A 27,413-nucleotide genomic window follows, 5' to 3' on the forward strand; every position below is an offset into this window, starting at 1 on the left:
TGGCTAACATTCCATTTAGATTGAAATGGACACTAAACTCCAGTTTGACTAACATTCCATTTAGACTGAAATGGACACTAAACAGCAGTTTGACTAACATTCCATTTAGACTGAAGTGGACACTAAACTCCAGTTGGCTAACATTCCATTTAGACTGAAATGGACACTAAACTCCAGTTGGCTAACATTCCATTTAGACTGAAATGGACACTAAATTCCAGTTTGGCTAACATTCTATTTAGACTGAAATGGACACTAAACTCAAGTTTGTTTAACATTCCATTTAGACTGAAATGGACACTAAACTCCAGTTGGCTAACATTCCATTTAGACTGAAATGGACACTAAACTCAAGTTTGTTTAACATTTCATTTAGACTGAAATGGACACTAAACTCCAGTTTGGCTAACATTCCATTTAGACTGAAATGGACACTAACCAGCAGTTTGACTAACATTCCATTTAGACTGAAATGGACGCTAAACAGCAGTTGGCTAACATTCCATTTAGACTGAAATGGACACTAAACTCCAGTTTGGCTAACATTCCATTTAGACTGAAATGGACACTAAACTCCAGTTGGCTAACATTCCATTTAGACTGAAATGGACACTAAACTCCAGTTGGCTAACATTCCATTTAGACTGAAATGGACACTAAACTCCAGTTGGCTAACATTCCATTTAGACTGAAATGGACACTAAACTCCAGTTTGGCTAACATTCTATTTAGACTGAAATGGACACTAAACTCAAGTTTGTTTAACATTCCATTTAGACTGAAATGGACACTAAACTCCAGTTGGCTAACATTCCATTTAGACTGAAATGGACACTAAACTCAAGTTTGTTTAACATTCCATTTAGACTGAAATGGACACTAAACTCCAGTTTGGCTAACATTCCATTTAGACTGAAATGGACACTAAACAGCAGTTTGACTAACATTCCATTTAGACTGAAATGGACACTAAACTCAAGTTTGACTAACATTCCATTTAGACTGAAATGGACACTAAACTCCAGTTTGGCTAACATTCCATATAGACTAAAATGGACACTAAACTCCAGTTTGTTTAATATTCCATTTAGACTGAAATGGACACTAAACTCCAGTTTGGCTAACATTCCATTTAGACTGAAATGGACACTAAACTCAAGTTTGACTAACATTCCATTTAGACTGAAATGGACACTAAACAGCAGTTTGACTAACATTCCATTTAGACTGAAATGGACACTAAACTCCAGTTTGGCTAACATTCCATTTAGACTGAAATGGACACTAAACTCCAGTTGGCTAACATTCCATTTAGACTGAAATTTAAACTAAACTCCAGTTGGCTAACATTCCATTTAGACTGAAATGGACACTAAACTGCAGTTTGGCTAACATTCCATTTAGACTGAAATGGACACTAAACTCCAGTTGGATAACATTCCATATAGACTAAAATGGACACTAAACTCTAGTTTGGCTAACATTCCATATAGACTGAAATGGACACTAAGCTCCAGTTGGCTAACATTCCATTTAGACTGAAATGGGCACTAAACTCCAGTTGGCTAACATTCCATTTAGACTGAAATGAACACTAAACTGCAGTTTGGCTAACATTCCATTTAGACTGAAATGGACACTAAACAGCAGTTTGACTAACATTCCATTTAGACTGAAATGGACACTAAACAGCAGTTTGACTAACATTCCATTTAGACTGAAATGGACACTAAACTCCAGTTTGGCTAACATTCCATATAGACTGAAATGGACACTAAACTCTAGTTTGGCTAACATTCCATTTACACTGAAATGGACACTAAACAGCAGTTTGACTAACATTCCATTTAGACTGAAATGGACACTAAACTCCAGTTTGGCTAACATTCCATTTAGACTGAAATGGACACTAAACTCCAGTTGGCTAACATTCCATTTAGACTGAAACAGATAACAAGCTCCAGTTTGGCTTTCAGACTGACAATTAAAGACAATAAGCTATCTCACCTGGAACAGACAAATATTTTAATTAAAAGATTAATTCACTAAAAACTCTAAAGTTTAAAATCATATAGCACTCCATCATTATGCACTTATTTATAACATAATTCTGTATATAGTGGGGTTCTTGAAGTTTAATAATTCAACATGATCCAAAACATTTGGCAAATTTGCAGAAATGCTTTATAGGTCTCAGCTAGTATATAGAATGAAACATTTCATCCAATATTACACTGATAGCTTTGTTGATATTACATTTAAATGTTTTCAGTAATTTCTCTTGAAAGTTTTATGAATGTTTAAAGGCCTGATTGTAAGACAGAATATCATCCCAACCCACAGCACTGATATGGATTATTGTGCCCAAAATGGCAACCTACTCAGCGCTAAACTTTGTTTATTTATGTTCATTATATTAGAAGTTTTGCACAGCTTCACAATTTGATTAACACAAACAAAAGTCAGTATCAGATACATTTGTCTACTACTGTTCTTCAGCTTTACTTGCCACAATATGTGCCATTGAGTATAGCACTATATCGCTATAATGCTTTTTATTGTAACACTGTTCCTGTTACAAGGCAGTCTCACTATAATGCCCTTCATTATAACACTGTTCCTGTTTGAAGGCAGTCTCACTAAAATGTCCCTCATTATAAAAAATTTTCCTGTTATGAGGCAGTCTTACTATAATGCCTTTAATTATAACACTGTTCCTGTTATAAGGCAGTCCCGCCATAATGTCATTCATTAAAACACTGTTCCTATTAAAACGCAATCCTACCATAATGCTGTTCATTATAACACTATTCCTGTTATAAGGCAATCTCACAGTAATGTCCTTCATTATAACACTGTTCCTGTTTTAAGGCTGGTATGGTGATGGATCCCCATTCAGTCCATCAAAAGTAGAATTATGTGTACAGCATAAAGTACTTCATTATAAGGTTGTCTGACTGTCAGAGCATATACACTAAGGCTTCCATGGACATCGTTAAATGATAGAGTGTTGTATATTTAATTATTGTTTTACAACTTCATATATAGTTCGTCTGCATCCAGTACAGATCAAACTTAAAACATTGCTTTTATTTTCACTTCACTGTCCAAATCATACATGGACTTTTGCTGTGTTTATTAAGTTTTATTGTTTCTGAGGAATGATAGCAAATTTTTAGCCTCAAACCCATGGTGGCTTATTGGTTTGAAAACATTTTTCATTGCAAGATAGGCTAAACATGGCAGCCAGTATAACTGGTGGAGAAAGAACCAAGAAACACCCCAGTAAGAACCAGCAACCCACAGGAAGCTACTGGCAAGCTTTATCATACAACACATTGACCAAGTCCAAGATTTGAACCCATGTGGACAGAGGTGAGAAGGCAGTAATTGGTAAAGGCAAATGCTGTAGACCACTTGATTAACTGGGACCCCCTGCTGGACTTGTGATCAAAATGGGGTTGGTGCCAATCCTACCATTGGATCAGCCTGAATTGGCATCCATGGCATGTTACCTATGTAATAAATAATATTCATGTGATGCTGTTCCTTGAAACACAAAAGCAAAACAAGCTGCAAACCATGATACAACAAAGAATTATGTCTGATGCAAGCAGTCAGTTCGGACACAGATATAGTGTGTATGTGTGTGTGTGTGTATGTTTGTTTATGTGTGTGATTTAGATTTTTGACGTGACGTTAGCAATATTTCAGTCAGATTGCTATGATGTCTGCATTGTGGCAGTTTTTAGTGATGTCAAGCACTGGGGCATCATGCTGTATACATGTAGCATATGTCCCACCCAGTCACATTATCCAGTCCTAATACTAACCTCTTAATGCTGAGCACCTAGTGAGGCAGCTGTTAGTATCATTTTTATAAGTCTTTGGTATGACTCAGCCAGGGTTTGAACTCATGACCTCCCACATCCGAAGCAGATGCTCTACCCACTAGGCCACCAGAGCGGTCTGGACACAGATGTAGAAGTTGATATCCATTGACTTGGTTTCAATCATTACAATGATGTTAATCATATATGACTTATTTTCAAAATACCACAGGATGATTATTGTAGATAATATCTGTGACATCTTAGTTTTTGTTAACTCCAGAAAGAGATCTAAATTGTTGTGTTAATTTTTTTGTTGAGACTTGAATCTTTCCACAGAACTTAGGATCCATATTCTGTAGATACTAACCTGTAAGTAAGATAAATCAGACTGAAGACTGCATAGACCCAGGTCTGCCATCGCAAAATGCACCAGCAGGTCATGATCAGTGCACTTAATTACAATTACAAAGTAGAGCAATCAACAGAAAGCTTGATTTGCTGGCACATTATGCATTTGACTTATAAGAAAGTAGAAATGGTCTGACTGTATCATTGATTTGCCATTTGATAGACTCTTGATATTTCATCAGGCATTGTTCATTTCTGATATAGTGACTTCAATTTTATTCCTGAAAAAGACTGACTGTATTGACTATATATGGACATAAGTTGAAAAAATTATTCACATAATAATATTTACAGTTGTTCCTTGGAGGAAGTATTTGCAAAGATGGGACTGTTAAAGTAACAGATGATCAGGATCTGAAGGTACGTCTTGTTAATCCAGAATGAGTCTCTTTGGCCTTGATATTGGAGTGCAAAAATTAGCAGTGTGTTAGCTGTGGTATGCATGCACAGATTTTCAAATGCAACTTCTGTTATTATAGCAAAATATTAAGCTACTAATTTAGTTTAGCAGTACTTGCATGCTGATGCACATATAAACACTTGGTTCAAATCTGGTAACTGTTCTTTCAATTATTTTCATTATTATTATCAGTGACTGTTGAAATTTTGTATTGAAAGTTTATTATCAGGTGTTATATTATAGTCATTGGAACTTGACAATATGACACATCTCTGTTAGTATTACAACCTTAAAATCAGGTCCCTGTGTTACACATTATAGGGTTTTGAGCACATGGATTCTTTGATACTATATACATTCTAGCCTCCTCCAAAGGCCCTTTTTGTCCAGTGCAGTTGAAAGTAAGAATCAGTCTTTTCATTCAGTGGTAAAAACTTTAAATTTTGTTGACTCAGCATTGTATACTGTGATCGGTTTCCCTCAGCATGTTAACATTGTATTGTAGACATGAATGGGTATAGAAATTAGATGAGTCAACAACATCCTGCTTGCTTTTCATGGAAGTATACCTGTAGTGGAATAAAAGTAATTCATGAATTAAACTTTTACAACTGGCCGTTCACTGCAAGGTTGACTTGAAGCCTGGGATTTCAACTGAATAAAATATCACTTATAAAGGTGGATAATAACAATAGGTTCTAACGGTACTTATGCATTTAGGTAGGTACATGCATATGTATGTGAGAGTGTGTGTGTGTGTGTGTGTGTGTGTGTCCATCTGTCTGTTTGTATACATGTCTGTTTGTATGTATGGATGGATGTGTGTGTGTGTATATGTATGTATGTATGTGGTTTAACTGTCAACACAATACTGGCTATATATTGATGATTAAAAGTTGCTATTTAAAAATTCAAAAAGTTAATGTTAAAATGCAAAGAGAAAATTCATTGAATTTTTTTAAATTCAAGACAATGGGCCAGCATTTCTTTGTCGAGATCACTTTAGTCAAAATTTCCTTTTTGTGCATTGAAATGCTTTCAGTGGTTAATGGATACTGCTAACTGTTTCACAGAGGAGAGCTAGGTATTAGTCGATTACACTTTGGTTTTATAATTAAACACTAATAGCTCTAACCAGTTTAAATTTAAAGAAAAAATAATGATTTCGTCAATTTTAAAACTATGAGTAGAAAAAAAATATTCCTCTCATAAATGATGACATCTACTAGATATTACACCTGAAATATTATTTTATATATCAGTAATTAAAAACAGCACAAAAATGTGATCATGAACACAACACATTTTTGTGTCCACTGCAATATTTAATGCATGCCCACAAGCAGCATACAGGAACTACAGTTGTAAATAGAAAAGGTTTTTAAATGAGAAATTTTTACCTCTCCTTAATCAGATGTGCACCATAGGACTGACTCTGTATCGGGTTAATTAAATGTAGAATTGTGTGTCTGGCTTAACTTTCCCAGGTCTCAGTGTTTGGTATTTAAAACGTTAAGCAAAGGAGAGCATCTTTTATGATATACAGATGAAAATCATCAGTGTGGCAGTTTATAGTGATGTCTAGCACTGGGGCATCATGCTGCAGACATTTATCATCATACCCCACCCAATCACATTATCCAGACACCAAAAACCAACCAGTCCTAACACTAACCTCTTATTGCTGAGTGCCAAGCGAGACAGCCGTCTGTACCATTTTTATAAGTCTTTGGTATATTTGGTAAGGGATCAAACCCATGACCTCATGCATCTAAAGCGGATGCTCTAACCACTAGGCCACCTGAGTGGTCATATAATTGTTATCAATCCTTTAATGAAACAATATCTTTTCCTCTCCACAAAACAAGAAATCATTTTTGTTTTATTCATGCTGAATTTGTTGAATATAGAGGGTTAAGTAAAAATTCAGTGACCTTGTCAGAAATAACCAATGTTAATTTCCTATTGGTTAATTTGATGATGACATCATTGGTAAAGTATGGATTGAAATCAATGAAAAGTCAGTTACTGCAACACTTATAAAAGTTAAAACTTGTGTTATGACATAAAAACAAAGGAATATTAACATATTTGTACCAGTGAAGGTGTAAGATATCATTAATTAAATTCTTTTCTTTGCAGGAACAGCCTGACCCTGTGTATGTTAAAGGGAAGAGGGTCCAAGGAGGGCCACAAATGATACAGCTTAGCTTGGATGGAAAACGGCTTTATGTCACCACATCCCTGTTTGCCAGGTGGGATGAACAGTTCTACCCAGAAATGACAAAGTAAGTACTTTTTAAAATTGATAAGTGTTACTGTGGCTATTTTGACTATTTGTAACATTTATATTATTTCATGACCAAAAACATACATATTACTTTTGTATTTTTATCAAAATAATTGTGTTCATTTGTGAACACATCCATTAACTTTTGTACCATAAAATTACTGCTATTGTTACTATTTCTTGTCTCTTTCCATCTTTCCTCCTGCCACTGCTATTTCTACTACTACCATCCCCAATGTTTATAACTTCCACTATTGTCCCACCTTTGTTGTCTCCGCTGCTACTACACATACTAATACTGCTGCTGCTGCTTACTACAAGAACTACTGCAACGTCACTGTCATCATCATACTTTTAAGGTTTATGTTAATGGATTTTAGGGTCTGTATCGAGATATGAGATCCTTTTAGTAATTGCCTTTTCTGTACATCTGTCAGTTTGTCTGTCCATCCATTGAAACTTCTTGTAACTAATATATCTCTGCAACCTATACACATAAAAATTGGATGCCATCTGGTTGGTAAAATGTGCCTTTTAAAAGGTTTAGTTGTCTTAGATCCAGTACTGAGTTATTCCCTTTTCAAGGCATACTATTTATGTGCTTTGTCTCATCAGCTAGATTTTAGATAGAGTTATGACTTTGAAAATTAACTTCAAATCTTTACATTAGATGATGCTTGTACTCTGCAACTCCATGCTGTTATTTCAGATCTTATTTTGATTGAAATTTTGCCCTTTTTCCATCAATATTACATCTCTACTACAGCTGATCATTGTAACCAGTATAGCTCTGGAACCAGGGAACATATTATGATGCAATTTTGTCTGTACATCTCCTTGCCCAATATGTGCCTTTTGTAGCTTTTATCATGTTAATTCCATTTTGGATAGAGTTATAGCCTTGACAAAATAACCACATATCTTCACATGGAATCGTGCTTTTAACTGGCAATTAGTGCAAGATTCATTGAAAATATTCTGATGCAGTTTGGTATGAACATTGTTTGATGAACATAGTTCTGCCTTTTAGGGAGTTAACCTTATTTAGAACAGTTATGAGGTTTCATTTACTGGCTTTTGTGCCTGCAAGACATCTTTTAAAGATTTGTTACATTTCAGTCAGATTTGGCATGCAGCCTCAGATGGAAGAGACCTTGAGTGAGATTGATTTCTAATGTTGTACATATCATTTATAGCATACCATCCACCTGACATTGGTATCTTTACCATAGCTGTACTAAATATTGTTGATTTTCAACCAAATTTGTCATTTTTTTTGTTGAGGACACATTGAATGAATGTAATTAAGTCTTAAACATTAATCACAGAGAAGAGTTATGGTTCTTATTTGCCCATTCTCACAACGTTGCTTTCAATGAAAATATTGAACTTGAGCCAAGGTTATCGTATACCTTTATTTTAATGAGACATTCAACAAGTTGGATTTACAGTATTCTACATAATCTTTTAGAAGAGTTGTGGCCCTTGATTATCTCCAAACTATGGTTTTCAAACAGAAGTTATTCTGCTTAAGGCCCTGCCAAGCAAATTGTAGTGAGTGGGGTCCTTTGTGATGCACCCATTGCTGCTAGTTATTATTATTGTTGTTGTTGTTGTTGTTGTTGCTGTTGTTATTGTTATTATGAATATTATTATTATTATTCCAGGAAAGGTGCAATGTTACTTCAGGTAGATGTTGATACAAAGAATGGAGGCCTAAAGCTGAATGACAACTTTCTTGTAGATTTTGGAGATGAACCTGATGGTCCCGTGCTTGCGCATGAGATTCGTTACCCTGGTGGAGATTGCACATCTGACATTTGGCTCTCACACACCGCTACACAAGCTGCAGAGTGAAGTTTGAGTATCTAGAATCTGGGAGTAAAGTTACAGAAAGAAAATACTGGGGTCAACTTTATGTAAATTATGTGCATCATTTGTTCATTACAAACCAAGAAATTATAACTTTCTTTGTACAGCAAACATGTTATGATTTTTGCCATATATATTCACTTGAAAGTCAATCCAAATGTAAACAGTATAGATATTTGCCATTGCATAATGTGACATCAGATCTAGGTCTGTCTTGTTTGTTTTACTGATTACTTTCAACCAACTGTGGAGATCTGGATTTGGGTTAGTGCAGTTTGCGTTTGGACCATACTTTTAAGTGAGGATATAGGATGCTTGTGTTATTTTAATACATTTAGATTAGATTTGTACATTTTGATGAAGGGAATATTTAGATAATTTACAAAAATATTCTATGCGGTACATCTTAAATATACACAAAACTGCAAATGTGTTTTGTTCTGAGTCGGTGGAAAGAGAGTGATTCATATGGTGTACAGGTGCATCAAGATTTGAAAGACTAGTTTTTAATAGAGTTCTCTCCCCCAAAGTTAGAACAAAATGAGAATGTGGTTTTATATTTATTACATGCCCATGAGACTCATTTGCACATTCCTGATAATGTTTAGCTCTTCTGTGTTGGGATATATGAAAACTTCAGTTTGGTGCATCTAAGAAAGATGACGTGTGGCCAGCAGTGAAACACCTATGTCTGGGTGGGCAGTGCTGTATCAAATGCCAGATCACCTATATAAAATTAAATGGGTGTGTAATAAAATTTGTTGTCTCATAGGACAGTTGTTCTCAGACTGGTTTGTGCACCACTGATGATCCACAAGCTCCATTCAGGTGGTCTGCAGAAGATTGCAGAACAATCAATAATTTGAACATTGCTGAAATAGAAACAGGTTAAGCCATTGCATTAGAAAGAAAGACTACAGATAATAAAATAAGAATTGTATGCTTTTATTAGTAGAACAAAAGATATATATATATATATATACACACACATATAGTTCTTTTATGCAAAGCTCTTTACAATAGTTAGCTTCATATACAGTCAGCATTATGAAAGATCATTAAGTGGTCCATTGATACTCTCAGCAATGTGCAGATGGTCTGCAAAAAAATGTTTGAGAACCACTGACCTAGGATTATGTGGTATATTCATATTGTGCTATTCTTGATTTAAGAAAATCAGACCATGGTTATAAAATGTGGTGACTCTTCACTTGTAGATCAGTGGCGTGTATTCTTAGTAGTAGTATCCAGTTTTAGGTCAAATGTATGACGTATAGGACTGAACAAAGGTCTGTTAGTTATTGTCATCATCTTTGTCGTTGTTGTTGTTGTTTTTTTGTACTTGTGTTAAAGCTGGCTTTGATATTATCAAATTTTTCTTAATGTGTTGCCATTAACTGTTTGGACACTTCATGATATCTAATAAAAGCCATAAGCACCTTATGTCAACCATAGAACTCTTGATTTGGCTGCTCAGTGTTAGTTGTTCCATGACATTATCAAATCCTAATAGACCTGATGGTTTACATTGATGTGGACTATGGAAATCTCAACAAGAGCTTTATAATTCATGGGAAAGAACAAGAGTTCACACGGTTACTAAGAATTTGTTGTAATTTGCCAAAAAAGAATTTGTTGTAAACAATGATTATTGTGTTCAGGTAGGAAACATTTGTCTCATCAGTGATTAAACTGCCAAAAAATTTGCAGACATTCATGATGTCATTAGCATATAGAAATCATCTTCACCGTTAAGGATAATAACATACCACATACATGAAATTCTCACATAGGTAAAACTTTGTCACATATGTAGTGAAATGGGAGAAAAATAATTTTGGCCTGGTTGTTATTCCTAAATTAGTATATTGCACATATGACTGTCTCACATGGGTATACTGTGACACATGTTGTGAAATTGGAGAAAAATAATATTGGCATGGATTTTCTTCCTCAAAAATCAATATCTGTAATGTTTGGGAATGTGAGAATAATCAAATCCTTCATATGCATCAGTGTAGGATGGGAAAATTCCATTCGAGGACCAGAATATTACATCAGACATGAGACTTTTCCGAGTGTCTGCTGCAAAATTTTGATCTGACATGAGGGTGGAATTATTATATCCTACACTGAAGTATAATGAAGAATTCTTTATTCCACATTTCTCTGTGAAAAATGAGTCATATTCCAAATGGCATAATGTGAATACTGATGTAAATTTCCTTGCCTTATGTTTGCATTGAAAATTCAGTTTCAACATTAAATGACATTGAAACACATTTTAGCTTACAAATAACAGTGGTTCTAACAGCTGTGGTAAAGGAAACACGGGCTGAATTGTGTAATACAGATAGCTTGCACAATGATACAAATGTGAACAAGTAAAAGAATAAAGTATACTCCTGTCAATAAGAGTAATCAAGACAGACAAATATTAATGAAATGTTCTTCCATGAAACTTTGATCTGGAATTGATTTACCTGTTATAATGAGAACATGAATTTTTGAAAATAACTACAGCAATGGTCTTTGGACAGAGGGAGCTGTACAGCTACCTTGGTAGATCGGTATTAAACGACCTGTTTGTGGAACAGTTATCTTTAACCACTGCTTGCTTTAGTATGTGTTTGCGATTAATGATTGTGAATGAATGGTCTAGTGATGATGGAAATTGAGGTGTTTTTGCTACTTTGTGTGCACTATGCTTGCAATATGTCAGAATAAAGTCAATGGCTCAGGATAAAGATTAGAGCTATCCGTCACTGGTTTTCTACATTTTAAAATGTGATTATTGACCTTAGGAATATGAAATTACTTTTTCCCCATATCACTAAGATTTGGAAATTTTAGCATATTTAAATAATGTGCACCAACCACAAAAATCCATCTATACTCCAACCATTTGATAAAATAAATTTGATTCATATATTTGTATCATCCTCATTGCCATGTTGGTTCATGATACCAGTTTGGATCCTATTTTAGACATATAATTGACTCACCTGTTCTAGTTCCAAACAGTTAATCAACTGGTTTGAACATTAGTGAGTACTCATAATATCATCGACATATTAGTAATATTTAAAAAAAATATCAAGGTCTGCAATAAGGCTATTTCACATCCAAGATAAATTGTTCACAATCCTCAAGCAAAACAAAGTTCTGTAGCTTTGGCTTAAAACTTTATTTAGCTGAGAAATAGTGAAAAACTGTTTGGTTCACAAATATTTTACTGAATCATTTAAGTAAATTTACATAAATTTTCACAAATAATTTCATTTTGCTTTGAGACAATTTGTATTAATTTATTGTGTGATATAAAAATAGCATTTTGAATCACGTAAATTGCTTTGCATGCATAAGAATTTTTGAGTTGGTTACATCATTTATATAAAAAAAAACGGTACTTCATTTCTTGTTTGTATATTTTGTCTTTGTTCATGAATAAAGCAACCTTTCTGTGTATTTTCAGACTCTTTAATGATAAATAGTATTTTTAGAGTTTAGAAAGATGTTGGAAGCAACCATTCTGTGTATTTTCAGACTCTTTAATGATAAATAGGATTTTAGAGTTTAGAAAGATGTTGGAAGCAACTTGATAGGCATGTAAATATCCATATGCAAAAATAATTGAAAACTTATCCCTCATCATTAGGGTCTGGTGATTTTTATAAGCAGTCAATGCAGCATCAAATCATTGATTAATCATCCAATTAAATCACAAATTTGAAATTAATATTTGGAAAAACAAGCAAACAAGCAACCATGTGCAGTTAAACATGTGCTTTACAATGTATAAGCTGTAGTGTAATTTTTCTTGTATCATTCCTTCCTCTACTGGTGTATTGACTTGCCTTAAAGATAACACAGAAGAAAAGTGTTACACATTTCTCTTTAATAGTACTAATCAAGTAGATGTAAATACCTTTTGCATCTTTATCCTTGATTTCAAGATTAGAGACATCAATTGAAATGAATAGACAACTTCTTCCATGGATTTGTTGATCAAAATGTTTTGCTTCTTTTGCATATAATAGTTATTTGATATGTTTTTTGAAAATTTTATTTACCCAGTACATTTTACCTGGTAGCCAGTTTCTTGCATGATATAGTAACAATGCTGAGTTCGGACTTTAAAACAATGGAACTTGAGTTATTCACACATTAATCCTGTATATGACAGTTTGATTTTCTTTCTCCCTTTGTTAACAGAGTTGCTGATTCAAAACGAATGTCTTAATCAGCCAAAATGCTACAGTCCATGTGGTTGCAATACATTACATCATCACAGTGACATATTACATCACCTCATCTGATTGGCCAATCAGAAGGGTTTGCCAAATTTTGGGAACGCTGCGTTAACGAGAAAAATAACATGTTTTACTTGACCATCATAAGGTGGAGATGTCATGGAGTTATGTTAGATGTCTGGTTGAAATAGTCAATGTGTTTTATTATTACATGAATCAATGATTTGATGCTGCATTGACCGCTTATAAAAATCACCAGACCCTAATGATGAGGGCTTAGTTTTCAATTATTTTTGCATATGGATATTGAAGTAGTATACATGTTGAGTGTCAGACAATTGTGAAATTTAACTCAACTGTTGATCCTTTCTATTATGGGTAGGGCCTACATGGAATAAATAAATGAAAACATCAAGAAATTCTGATTCCAGAACTTACTGAAGTACACTAATCCAAAAATTGCTAGACCACTCATACCAAGACAATGAATGAAACTGCATTGGATTGAGCAGAGTGTGGTGAAAATAGCATAATTTAACATATTTTATTCATTATTATTAATGATTTTATATGACTGACAAAAAATCTTTACATACATCTTGAAAGTCCATTTGGTTGCACAGATTTTAATGAATTGTAGCAGCAAATTAAATCAACAAAAGAAAATGAACATCTAAATAACTGTGGACTGGAAATGATAGTAATCATCAAAAGGATGTACAGACAGACAAGAGAAGCTTGTAAACTCCAGTGACCAGCTGGACATCATGAAAAGCATCTGTTGAACAGTTGAAAAAGAAAAACAAATCTAAGAATTATTAATAATAAAAATAATAATAATAATAAAAATAATCTCATTTAAAGAGGATAACACAATTAGCTAAGAACTAATCTACCATGAGAGGCCCTCATACAAAGAAATTTATTTATTTTAGCTGCATCATCGAAGCCACTGGATATATTGGGTTTGGAAGAAGGAAATAGTGTGGACATTTCGAATCTCAACTGAAATACTATTTCAGAGCAGAGTTCCAGAGTATTGGAAACTGTTTTTAAATAACTCCTTATTTGGTTTGGGAATTTTATACTGTTTGGTAGACATGGATCACAGGTGGGGAGTATTACCGGGTAGCCTATACTGGAATAGTGATTGTAAGTATACAGGAGCACTATTATGGGATATCCTGTACATTAATTTGGTTTTTCTCAAACAGATTCGGTCTTTAATAGGTAATATTTTTAACTTACAGCTAAATTTTCCTTGCTTTCTTTCTGGATTGATGTTAGCCGTAATGCTCTTTTTTAAAGATGTGCCAGCTTTGCTATGTTTTTATCATTTGAATTACCCCATACTGTATTACACTAGTCTAAATAGGGTTGTATGTAAGTGTTATAAAATAATTTTCTATGCTTTCAGGGAGAAAATGTCTTATCCCACTGAGAAACCATAAACTTGAATTAAATTTTTTACTGATATGTTTGATATGTTCAGTTCATGATAGGTTATTATCTACCAGAACACCAAGTAGTCTATCATGACAGACCATTTGCAAATTTTTATTCTTCCATGTCAGACATAGTTCATCACTATCAAGATTTGTCCTTTTTTGCCATGTTGAGATAAGTAATATTTTAGTTTTAGTTTTACCAGTATTTACCACCATGCCATTGCATGTGTACCAGTTTTCCAGTTTGTTTAGGGCATTCTGTAAAGAAATTTCGAGTTCATGCTTTGTGTTTTGAATGTCTGACAATGTTGTGTCATCTGCATAGAGATCTGTAGATGATATTGAGTCTCTTAGTAAAAGTGGTAGGTCATTAATAAATAAAATAAATAGTAATGGTCCTAGAATTGAGCCTTGTGGTACTCCATATCTAATTGTTCCAGGTTCAGACAGAACATTATTTATGTAAACATGTTGTGTTCTCTCACGCAAGTAAGAAGTAAACCATCTAATTGTTCTTTCATAACCTTTGTAGATTTTCAGTTTCTTCAAAAGGATTTCATTATCCACCATATCAAAAGCTTTCCTGAAATTAACAAATACAGATCCTATTATTCTACCTTGGTCAAGTGCTTGAAGCCATTTTTCAGTTAGGGAGATTAAGGCAGTCTCACAGGAATGTTTCTGTCTAAGAATTGAGATGCTAAAATTCAAATTTGAGTGAAATATAGAAGCCAACAGAAAGCAGTGATAAATATGAAATGTTATAACACCCAAATTTTTTATTTTATATAATTGATGATTTATGTTGTACTGATAACTCCACCCATCAAATCCTCATTCACCCTTCCATCCATTTTATAAAATTTCAATTTTAGTTTAATTGTGCCAGTGATTTTTGAAATATCAGTATGCACTGGCCAGGAGTAACTTTAATTTATTCTGTACATGTAGTTCTATTTATAATTTACTTCACTTATGTGTACAGATGAATATGTAACCAATTTTAACAAAATTAGAAAGCAACAAAATTGTCTAACAACCTCCATTGAATTAGATGAAATTTAATAAGAAAAAAAGTAAGTTTACTGAGCATAAGTTTTTTAATAGAAAGATGTAAGTCTGTGACATGTGCAACTTTGTTTGGCATGTTTTTTTGCAAAATATTATTTTGTATAATTTAAGGTTCAATTACAGCCTTGTAAAACAAATAGTGAGATACTAGGATTTTTCACTTGCTTGTCAAATTTTGATTCAGAACATTAATTACCTTATCATAAATGCAGTATCATGAAAATTATTTACTTTTTAACAATAATATATTAATTTTATGATTTAAGAGTTTTATTATAAATACCAAGACCAGTTGCTTCAAACTTTAGACATGCTCACAAATTTTGAAAAGGTTGCTGGCATGGCAGTTGTTTGACAAAGTAATAAAAATGATTTACATTGGAGAGGGGTAGGTAAATAGGATGTGTTATATTTTGGGGGCAACAACATTCATGTTATAGCAAAGCTTTGGATGAATAATATTTTTTATTATTTGAATTGGGGCCCCTGGATTGGCAGAGTGGTCTAAAGTGCTCTCTGTTATGGATCACTGCCATCACACATCTGTCTGCATAGGTTCAAGTCTCAGATTCACCCAAGGTGGGTATGTGAGAAAGCTTGCCAGTAGCTTCTCGAGGGTTGGTGGTTCTTTCCGGGGATTTCCCGGGTTCTTCCTCCACCATTAATACTGGCCGCCATGTATAGCCTATCGTGTGCTGAAAAATGGTGTTAAACCCTTGAACAACAACATTATTTGAATTATATTTAAGTTTCAAATAAAGAAAAAAATTGCAATCCTAATAATATTTTAACATGTACCCCAAAATGTCAACTTTGTTTATCATATAACATATAGCTACTTCATGACATAAAGAAGTTTCTCCACATCTACTCCTTTCTTTGTTTTGCACTTGGCATAAGAAAGGACCTGATGTTTTCAGGCCCAATTGCTCAGAGGTCAAGGTCACCATGACTGAAACATGGAAAATGGTTTCTACACAATAATTTAAGTTCTTCACCTCTTAAAGTTACCAAACCTTTTGTCAGTGGCTTGCACTTTGTGAAAGAAAGAAACCTATAAACTTCAGGTTCATAAACTGGAAGATTAAGGTCAACAACTGAAGAAAAATAGTTCCTGGAGAATAACTGAAGTTCCCCATCATGTACAGTTACCATGCTTTGCGGACTGCTTGCACTATGATAAGAAAGAATCATTTAGATTTAGGAATCAAAAGATCAAAGGTTTAGGTCACTGTGACCAAACAATAAAAACTGGTTCACACACAATAACTAGAGTTCTCAATCATCTATGTTACCAAATTTTATGAATGGCTTGTATTTGATGTAGAGAAGAATTTTGTTGATTTTTAATGCAAAAGATATAAGGTTATGGTAACTGTGACTGAAATAATACAACTTAAAACTTTAAAGCTGACCACTACATATTTTGCCCTTCCCCGAAACTTATTCTGCGGGTTCCCCTGTTTGTGTCCATTGTTTGCTTGTATTAATATTAATTGCTTTTAATAAGTAATGTTTGCCCACGTGAGGCCTCCAATGTGTGGATTCTGTCTACCGAGTGCAATCTTGTTCTTCATACCTCCTTTGATGATCGTTCTTCCAATTAATTCTCCAGCACCTGGTCCCACAATCGTATTTAAGTCGTGGATAAGATCGACATTGGCACGATTGGCAAGTGCCTCATCAGTCTTTGGTTTGTTGTTAGAATCAAGTAGTATGTCCAAACGTGTACTGGTTCCACAGTAATTGTATCCAAGGAGTTTTCACCGGAAAATGGGTTTTGTCGCGCTAACAGCAGGCTCGGGTTTCACTCGTCCACATACAACTGTCATTAAATTTAAATGTCAGGTCGTGGGTAGACCGCCAAACAGTTGTGATCGGATATTAGACCAACTGTAATAAACTCGCATGTGAGTGATTCACAGTTGGTAACCGCTGCAGAGAAGTCACACTGAATTTTGGTTTCGCGGATGAGATTGTAATCATCGAGGATGTTGTTGTTGTTGTTGGCGGCCAGTATTAATGGTGGAGGAAGAACCTGGGAAGAACCATCGACTCACAAGAAGCTACTGGCAAGCTTTCTCACATACCTACATCGGCCGAATCATCGATTCGAACCCACGCAGACAGGGGTGAGATGGCAGTGATCCGTAATGGAGAGCGCTTTAGACCACTCGGCCACTCGGGGTCCTAATCATTGAGGTATCACTCTGGGTTTTATTTATAATAACCTATTGCATGGCAGCATATATTTCACGTAAGACACGGAGCTTCTCTACACGAAGTGTCTCATTAGAACTCATCTTACGCGTTTGAAATTTTTTAGTTGTATACATCCATTGATATCATCAACGAGTCCATGCATAGCCGCACGAAATGTATGTTTATCCACGATGTCATTGGTCAACAGTCGCTTACAAATTGACGTGGCCTCATTAATGACTTCGGGTGCATCTTGCAGATAAAATACCGAATACATTTCAACAACTTACAAGGGTATCTTTTGCGGACTCACAACCTGCTGTCACCAAAACTATGATGGCTAGTACCAACCGGGATTTTAATCTTGATTTGCATAGCGGCGATCACAACGCATCCGTGGTTAATTGAGGGTTTTGTGTGCATTTCCACATAGTCACATATTTGGGTTTGGTACAGTGTCCGCACTGCTATATTGTTTAGGAAATACAGCGCCAACAATGCAATTAGGGGTACGGGTGGTGTTGATGGCAAAGTTGAGTTGTCAACATTGGCTTTGTTTATGCATGTGCAAGCCCATCCACTAAAAACAGAATCACATTTGTTATCGTTCATTCAAGCTATAACCGCTCTAATGCTGTCGTTTCTCGCACATACAACAGACGCACACCCACCAACATTTTACATGGCAAATCAGCGCTCAACTTGGTCTTACTCGTCAAAACAAGTATGGTTTTCCGAATTCCCAACAAGACTTTCGTACATTGCACCCAATTTATTACTTTTCATTAGGTCATCTAGAGTTGTTCAGGCAATCCGTTCTTGATATATATTTTCATGCACAATTGGTGCACATCCCGCTGCTGAAATTACTTGCAAAAGTTATATGTGATACTTTCCGACAAGACTCTTTTGTTGGAATGTGCTGGTGATACACCTGTGAAAAGTTCGTATAATTCATAATGCAACGTGTTTTATATTTAAATAAACATGTCCTATCACGAAGTGAAGGTCGTCTTTTGTAAGATTTTGCTGTGGAAATAAACAAAACAATTATAAATAATTGTGGGGTCACATTAAAACTTTCTTCAACAAAATTAACTTGAAATGTCCCCGTGTGCTTGACCCAAATACACTTCGCTGAGCATAATGCGGCTAAACAAAATAACACCTCAGTGACATTAAAATAATCGAGGTCAGAGTTGACTCAACAGAGCCTGGTACTCATTCGGTTGCACTAAGTGGCGTCAGCTAGACATCATATGTGTTTATATTCGTATGGACTTGCACCACCCGTTGACGTTGTTAATTATTTAACCAGGAACGCTCAACTGTCGCTGTTCTATTCAACTATACCAGTACAAACACGGTTGGATGGTCCCATACGGTCATCTTATTGTTGACGTGTTGCGTGCTCTTGAGCGTTCGCCATTACCGCAAACATTTATTGATTTCACATTAAAGGACGTTTAATACTGTAATGTATATTAACATTTACGGACGCTACTCAGCTCGACAACACGGTACTGATGTGGATCTGAGCAGATTTGCCACCAAAGCGGATTTATTCGAATTTACTAGTTGTGTTGTTATTGGGGTTGACTGAGGTGAGTTTCTGAGTTTTGAAAATCATGTTTCCCCCCCCCCCCCCCCCCCGGCTGGCTTCTTAACCTCTTTGACGTTTGTGCTAAAGATTAGATTTACTATATATGTGATGGATTCTGGCCGTGGCGATGAAGTTACGGAATCTATCAAGGGATTGTTAGATAATTAGCATTGGAGTCTAAAATTGATGATGATTTGGTCTCACTTTTTGATGAATACTTGTCAAAGTGGTGTTACCACACCCTCGTATACGCTCAAATATAATGTTAAGCGCCAAATAGAAATTGACCGTTGGGGCCACATTGAGGTAGAACTTCTAAATCGAGGCCATCACGGAATCATCGCATTATCACGTGAAAACGCCCAAAGCGTTGATTGCACTACCAGGTACGAAAACACTCCGGGATTGTTTCTACAATGGCGAAGTGTTATTCACCGTTGTGTCGATCCCTGTCACGTTCACCAGCGAATATTTTACACCAACATTGACTCAACAGAGATAAGACAAATCTCGAATGTTATTCTACAAGGAGGCACTTGTCCGTGTAACAGTTATTGGACAAAGACAATCGGCAGATGTAAAAGGTATAGGTGTAATCGGTGTGTTTATAAGAATAAAGTGTGCCAGACCACCACCATGCACCATCGCCGGAAATTTAAATATTCCCCAAGAAGATGTTTTATATAATTTTTTTTTTTTTATGATAGATGTACCAGTAAAAAAGGATAATTGGCTAGAGAAACGCGTGCGTATTACATCTAGACGTGATGAGTCCGGACAGGGTCAGCCAGTCGTGCAAATTTACTACGCGATTGTGTTATTCATAGACGAACTACGATGGACCTTCACTGTTACAGACGTGAAATAAATAATCGAAGCGGAGAAACAGCTGCGAGATGAAATCTCCAAGAGAACCGCGTTGATTGTGAAGTACAAACGAGCGTGTTTGGTTGTATGTGCTATTTGTGGACTTGCCGCAGTAACAACTGTTGGTCTTGATTTGGCTGGAGTCGAAACCACGACAACCACGTAAGTGTACAAATCGGATTTATTGTCAGGGCTATATCGATAGTAAACGGTGCATATGGGGGTGATAACAAATTAATTTTGATACGATTACATTCGCGAATACATGTCCATTCAGAACTGGTTGCAGCGGCCCAAAGCTGTCTCAATATGATCAGCACACTGTACTAAGTGGCTATCGGGGAAAAATAATCAGCTCGGTCGAGTTCGAGATTGTGCTGGAGGAAATGTACATAGGAACAATTGCTATGTGTGAATATTGCCATACACCTATATAATACATTAAAATGCGAAGTGCATACAGTGTTTTCCATCAATAAAACTGATAATATACTCGTAATGGTGCCTATAATTGTAACGTGTTATTGAAAGGATCGAATTATGTGTGTCAATACAATTTTAATTTGTTTCAAACTTTATGTAACACATTTCAGTTTCATACTTTTGGGCCTTAGAATGTTAATTTCTAAGGCACAGGGGTTCACAGTGTCTGACCATCTGGACATGTAAAATATATGTACAATTACTTTTATCAGAATTTATTATATACAAGTCTTGTCAGTGTCACTCAACGGCATATATATATATATATATATATATATATATATATATATATATATATATTAAACTCGGCTTGACATGTCAAACTGTGCCCATTTCATGTTAATTGGCTGAAAAGGGCAAATAAATTTGTTTGAACGCTTAAATGGAAAACGCACCGATCTTTCATCTTTTCTTTTCATCCTTCATTTTTTCATGGACATCCACCTCCGTCTTCTCTATCACTGTTACGTTTGCGTATCTTCAGGTTTCACGAATCATCTCCTCGACTCTATAATAGGATGGGCTCATTACTAGATTTCATTTAGGGTAGGCTCTCTGTCAGAAAATGGTGAATGTTATTTATGTGTAAATGTTTGCTTTTATTATATGTTCACGTCGATTACTGGTGGGGGGGGGGAAGGTAGTAGAAGCTATCACCGTCTCGAAGGAATTCATCTTATCATGTTTGTCTGAGTTTGAGAACAATACCAGCTCGTACAGATCAAACAGGTGTTGTCTGTAAATTTTCTCTCATGTTTTCGATATTGTATTGGTCGTCCACACCATATTTATCTTTAAGTTGAACTTGCTGGTCGCTCTGGTCTGTTGTGACAGCGCAAGCGATCTACGGGATTTATATTGACTGGTTTTGAAATTTAGTCACTTGTCTATGGAGCGAGACTTGTCAAATAGGAAGCCAGATCCGGGATTTGTACACAAACACTATCAGCGGCGTAAGCGTATTGTTGACTTCACTTGGTCCTGTCGCGGCCATGTATATCCTGAAAATGCACTCATTTATAAAATTTGTGTTGCTACTGTGTTTCTGTGCATCTAAGTCAAGTCAGGTGAACATAATCCAAGAGGCAGTAAATCTTGGTGCCACGGATTTCGTGAAAATTATTATGGAAACGGGCATGCAAGAGATTCTCGCTGGAAAAGGCAAGTTGTTAGTTAGTTTTCACTGAAATACATCCATACTTTGTAATAGGTCTAGGAAGTGGTTAGTATTAATTTCTATAATTTCTGTTGCAATTTTAAAGCTTTCATTGTTTTGAGCATCGGTTGCACATGATTGATATATATATATATATATATATATATATATATATATATATATATATATATATATATATATATATATACACATACATACATGCTGATAGGTGAACATACAAGATTGCACCTGAAAATTATATTTCATAACAATTTCTAGTACCGATCTAATGAAAAATAATAATTAGAGAAACCTTGCAGTTTTAACCCGACAGTTTTTGCTCTTTGCTGGTACTAAAACTGATCAAAAGAAGCACATCTTAGCAGGGTTGTCATAAGGGGCGGGCGATACGGGCGACCGTCTTGAGCGCCAATTCATGGAAGGGGGAGGACGCTATTTTGCGGAGTTTGTGGTATTTTGTCCTAGTGCGGGACGCCAAAGGCGACGCTCGCTTGAGGCGCCATTTCGTCCAAGGCAATCTTGTTACAATTTATCTGCATATGGTCCGGCAACTAGCGCAACAATCTCTCTCTCTCTCTCTCTCTCTCTCTCGACTAATCTGTAAATAGATCTCTGAGATTTTGTTAACCGCACACGCTTCAGTTACGGTCTGTATTATATTATTAAACAAGCCACGATGAAGTAAAATGCACTGACCTATATTTTGGACTTGACTCACTGGATTGTTCCTCGAAGCAGCCGACCTTTATGGACAAACTAACTGTGGACCACATTGTTATTGAAATTTGAATAAAGTGAATCTTTCTTTCCATTGCAAGATTATAAAAACGATACCAATAGTTATGGCACGATAACGTAATTAACGAGATGTCCGGACATTCATCAGTTTTGTTGACAGAACTATATTTTAATTATTTTACATACGCATTGTTTATAGCCATGTAGCTCTCAATGTAGAAATTATATGTAGTTTTATAATATAAATTAATGCAACCAAATCTATATCTAAATTACAAAGCTCTATATCAGAAACGTAGATTATCCCAGGTAGGTTTCCAACCAAAGAACAATTTTATTCCTGCTCCTGTTGATGCCATGTGCTAAGTACCGATGAGATGATCACAGGAATACTGATCTGAACATTCAAAGGAACATTTTTAATGTTGCGGTGCTGTGTAATTTCCTACCCCCCTAGATCAAGCGGCTAGTAACCCTAACGCTTGCAAACATGGCAAACAAACAGACCTACAAAAGAAACATTTACATAAAGCAATGTTGCCAATAGGCATTAAACATTCTTGCAAACATTTAATTTCTTGTACTTATGTAATAAGAATGTTTTCATGACAAAATCGAGGCCAAGAAATAACATTACCTAACAAGAATATAAATGAGACAACGTGATTCGAAACGTCACTCCTTAGACGTCTTATTTTAAACATTACTAGCTTGGTTTATGAGCAAAAACAATAAACAACCATCAAAAGAGTACACAATCCATCAGCGGAGTACACAAGCCATCAAACCAAGACGCAAGCCAGTAAAATATTACACAAGCCACCAAAGTCTTCAAAATAATTCACACGCCTTCAAAACACTATACAATCGGTTCCCTTTCAGATGCAACTAGTAACAACAATTTCATCTAAAACCTGCTGTGAGTGAAAAATACGAAATTTACATTGAATGAAGCTAATCCAAAATTTGGCTGATAGCCATATGATCAAACAATTTACTTCTGCCTTCATCCTATTTTATTTCTTTTCGCGCATGGATACGATTCATCGCTTTTGCTTACGATTTTACTACTACAGCTTAACTAGCGTATCGCCGTGCGACCCGACCACGTAACGATACCTTTGGACCTCCAGCTGATTCTATCGCTTGAAGAAGCGTGAGTCATCACGCGATTTGTACGAGTACTACAAGTTTGGCAGACATTCAGGCATAAGGTCGGTCACTTATCTAAATGTCACAATGGTTGTATACAGAATGCAGATCATCGCAACTTCAGTCTTTTAAAATTATTTTCGTAATTTGTTTGTACTTTGCAAATAAAATGAACACTATTTCACACAGTTCAAGCATTAAAATAAGACATTCTGATTTTATATCATGCGCTATGCTAAGGTATATCGATGGTTTTCTCTGCTCTGTCAATGGTTCAGGTGCACAGACAGAAGGGACATATGAAGTACGTAAAGCGGTAATAAACTTATTGTGTGCTATACACATTCTCCCTCTCTTGTAATATCATGTTTATTATATTTTATTACGGTCAATCAGGTCCGGATTTAGGACCTTGTAGGAATTGGGCACTTTTGTTTCGTAGGCCTTTTGGCGGATGCATTTTCGACACGATTCTGCCTCTTTGTTTACACACTTTTCAGAAACATGGACATTAACATAATTTATTTATTCAAGAATAGAACTTTGTTACAGTTAATATTATACAAAGGAAAAATAAAACATGGTAATTTTTTGTTTTTCGTTGGCTCTTTAGTTTTGTTAGTCCCATTGTGCCTATTGGATAATACGGCCCTGGAGTAATCATATTAAAAGTCCCGATACCTTTATTAATTTTCAGATTTTTACTATATAAATGCAACGTACGTACCAGTTCAAAGGTTTGTATGATCCATTAATCTTGTATCGTGGTCAATAATTGAGGCCATTTCTCATGTAACTAATACTGCAGTCAGTTACTTTCGAACGATATATAATAATTACTAATAGTCAGCCAGCGCACTGGTAACATATGTTGAACTAAAATTTACATGTGATTTAGCAAGAAAGCAATATTTCAACATAATTATCAATTTACAGTAAAATATAGTTGTTCCCCATCCCAGTTTGTATGTTGGTATGTTTTCTAACATCAGTTCTACTCTCAATAGCTAAACCATTCTTATTGGAATGCGATATATATCGCTATTGCTATCTATATTAGTTAATCATATTATTTATCTTTAATAGCGATCTATGTTATTTATCTGTTTTGGTTTTCAACTAGTCACTGAAAATGTATACGTGTAGCTCTGTTGGACTGTATACTGGATTGACGTTTCTATTTGAAAATATTTGTCCTGAACTGATCATTGTTAAATATTTTATAGCAAATATATTATCATGTGAAACAAACCATTGCTTTAAAGATGCACACCCCGTTTGTGAACATTGCTTTCATATAGTCATTATTGTGCTGTGGTGCCGTTAAACGCTAATACATACATGCATCTTTCCATCTGTTCCCATATTTGATGCCAATAAAGGATCCCCCTCCTTCATGTACATTCACAGTACATAAATCTTCTAAGGACCTTAACATAGGTGGTCAGTAGTCCAGCTTACCACTCGTAGTTCAACAATAATGTAAGCTAATGGTTTCATGTTCACAGTTTCCTTATGATATCGATTATTGTCAAGATTGCCTCCGACTTCTATGCGCAAACCTTTGATTATCATATTAACTGTGCATAAACGAAATATTTATTGTTATGGCAGCACTAATCAAACTATGTAAAACATCCCACCTTCGAACACTGTACGTTAATATGCACCTAGACGGGTACATATCGAATAGGGAGAGGAAATGACAGAAAGATCATCTTATCACACAGATAATTTATTTAATGTCCAATTACGTGTAATGTGCTAGCCGCTTCTCAATTTTTCACGTCAAACAGAAATGCAAAGACGTACGGGGTTGGAGTGATTTCTTTATGTATTGTCTGTCGAAACAAAGAGCTATACCATTTGCCTTTTATGTTTTAATTTTAGCTGTTCGCAGAAAGGGCAATTTCTTTTTGCTGTATCCAAAAAATACATATCCGTTTCGTGATATCCACAATTTCCTTGGCCGACTTCCTTTCATTTAACGCAGTTCGGATATTTGTATACGTGTTAAACAATTACTCTGTGATTGATTAATGTTCTGACCCCTATATTGTCAAGATTGTATAAATAGTTGAAATATTAATCGAATACACACAAGTTACCACCAAGTCCCAGCATTTCTCTTCAAAGTATGACGAACGCTCCCGCTTGCCAAATGCACAGTGCATTGTTCAAAGACTTCAGATCACCAATTACATTTTAGACATCTTCAACCCGCCCCTCTTTAAAACAAAAATGTTAATGATCGTTATCCTGTCAAATATTCATTCATCCAGCTGAACGTACACGAGCACGAGGTACGTCCACAGTGGTGTCGGGAACAACGTCCTTGCTTTTGATATCACCGTCGTCCCCTTTGATGGGACACGTCTTCCCCCTCGGTCTTAACAACAGTGTAGGCTCTGGACAAAGCAATGCACTGGGGCCCCCTACTGGTCCTACCCACCCACAGGAATTCATCTACATGTCACTATTTTTAAAAATTGGGAAACGTGCTTCCCACTGCACTTTTAAAGCAAATTAAATTGCCAAAAGATCTTTCAATATTCATTAACAATATGGGCAGCATAATGCCCCTAGAAGCGTGAGGCCCTGGGCAACTGCCCAGTGTGCCCATGCCTTAAGACGGCATTGTTGGCACCATCAGACTCTGGAGTAGGTATTTTGACAATTTCCCCTCTGGTGTGGGGCCTGCTTTCTTCGTCTAGCCAGTCGCTGTTAATTGTATTAGTGTGCATGGTAGGGTTTTTGACGATTGTCCTTTGCTTACCAGATTCATTTTGAATTTTGACGTACAACTCCAGCTCATAGCATAAGCCCGTTTATCTGTCACAGGGCTTTCAAACGAAAATAACCACGAGGGCCTCACGAAAGCTAGTACTTTGACCTGAGGGCCGGATCACTGAAAAAATGTGTGTTATTATTTCACGAATTCTGGGTGTTGTTGCGGGCGCAGGAAATAACTCCACGTACCACATGGGCCCGCGTGCAGCGTGTTTGAGACTCCTAATCTATGACATTTGAGACAATCCTTGGAGATCTGTGGTTATTTGCACTTTTGTTCTGCGATATTGACAAAACAGCCACACCATGCCTCTTTCTTGCTAGGGCCTATGGAGGGCACTATTTTAGCCTTTTGTGCCTTTGCTGCTTAGTTTTTATCGTGCTTACATTGTTGTTGTTTGCAACAACCAGTTCATCAATTCCTTTCCAGGAGTTGAGTACGATTTTGCCTCTTTCGGTTGGAGTATCACTAGTTAGAAAGTCTACAATTATTTTAATTTCTCAACAACCATATATTTAGAAAGGCGTAATCTGTCGTTTCATGAAGCTACTCTTGTAGGTTTGTCAGGAATGGTTGTCCCCTGTTTGATCACATAGAGCGAATACTGTACAAAACGTTTGGAAAATTGTCCTGGTATGTGATAGGTAGCTAACATACGTCGGTTGCAATGATGGCATCCTATCAAACTATAGCGATAGAGACTTTATAAGCAGCAGGCCTTCCAACAATGTAGAGATTCCCTTAACATTTATTAAAGTGCACAACGACTCGATTACCAGATTATTCTTACAGAATCCCCAGATCTAATGTTAACATGGTCCTTAC

General features: G+C 35.7%; 2 protein-coding genes across 3 annotated transcripts in view; both read left to right on the forward strand.

Moving 5' to 3' along the window:
* Positions 1 to 12,271, forward strand: part of LOC149799867 (methanethiol oxidase-like) — a 55,357-nt gene extending 43,086 nt beyond the window's left edge. For both annotated transcript variants that reach the window (XM_089959303.1, XM_089959302.1), the window contains 3 exons: positions 4,536 to 4,601; positions 6,784 to 6,929; positions 8,599 to 12,271. In XM_089959303.1, the coding sequence (XP_089815429.1) occupies positions 4,536 to 4,601; positions 6,784 to 6,929; positions 8,599 to 8,788 (402 nt within the window). In that variant the 3' untranslated portion in view covers positions 8,789 to 12,271. The remainder of the gene's footprint in view (positions 1 to 4,535; positions 4,602 to 6,783; positions 6,930 to 8,598) is intronic.
* A 9,322-nt stretch (positions 12,272 to 21,593) lies between these two features.
* The window catches only part of LOC149799868 (transforming growth factor-beta-induced protein ig-h3-like), a 35,937-nt gene continuing 30,117 nt past the window's right edge, over positions 21,594 to 27,413 (forward strand). The window contains exon 1 of the mRNA XM_089959308.1: positions 21,594 to 21,891. Within this exon, the coding sequence (XP_089815434.1) occupies positions 21,723 to 21,891 (169 nt within the window). The 5' untranslated portion in view covers positions 21,594 to 21,722. The remainder of the gene's footprint in view (positions 21,892 to 27,413) is intronic.

The sequence above is a fragment of the Sinohyriopsis cumingii genome, chromosome 5 (assembly GCF_028554795.1).
Source record: "Sinohyriopsis cumingii isolate HCF-2022 chromosome 5, ASM2855479v2, whole genome shotgun sequence".
Classification (NCBI taxonomy): Eukaryota; Metazoa; Mollusca; class Bivalvia; order Unionida; family Unionidae; genus Sinohyriopsis; species Sinohyriopsis cumingii.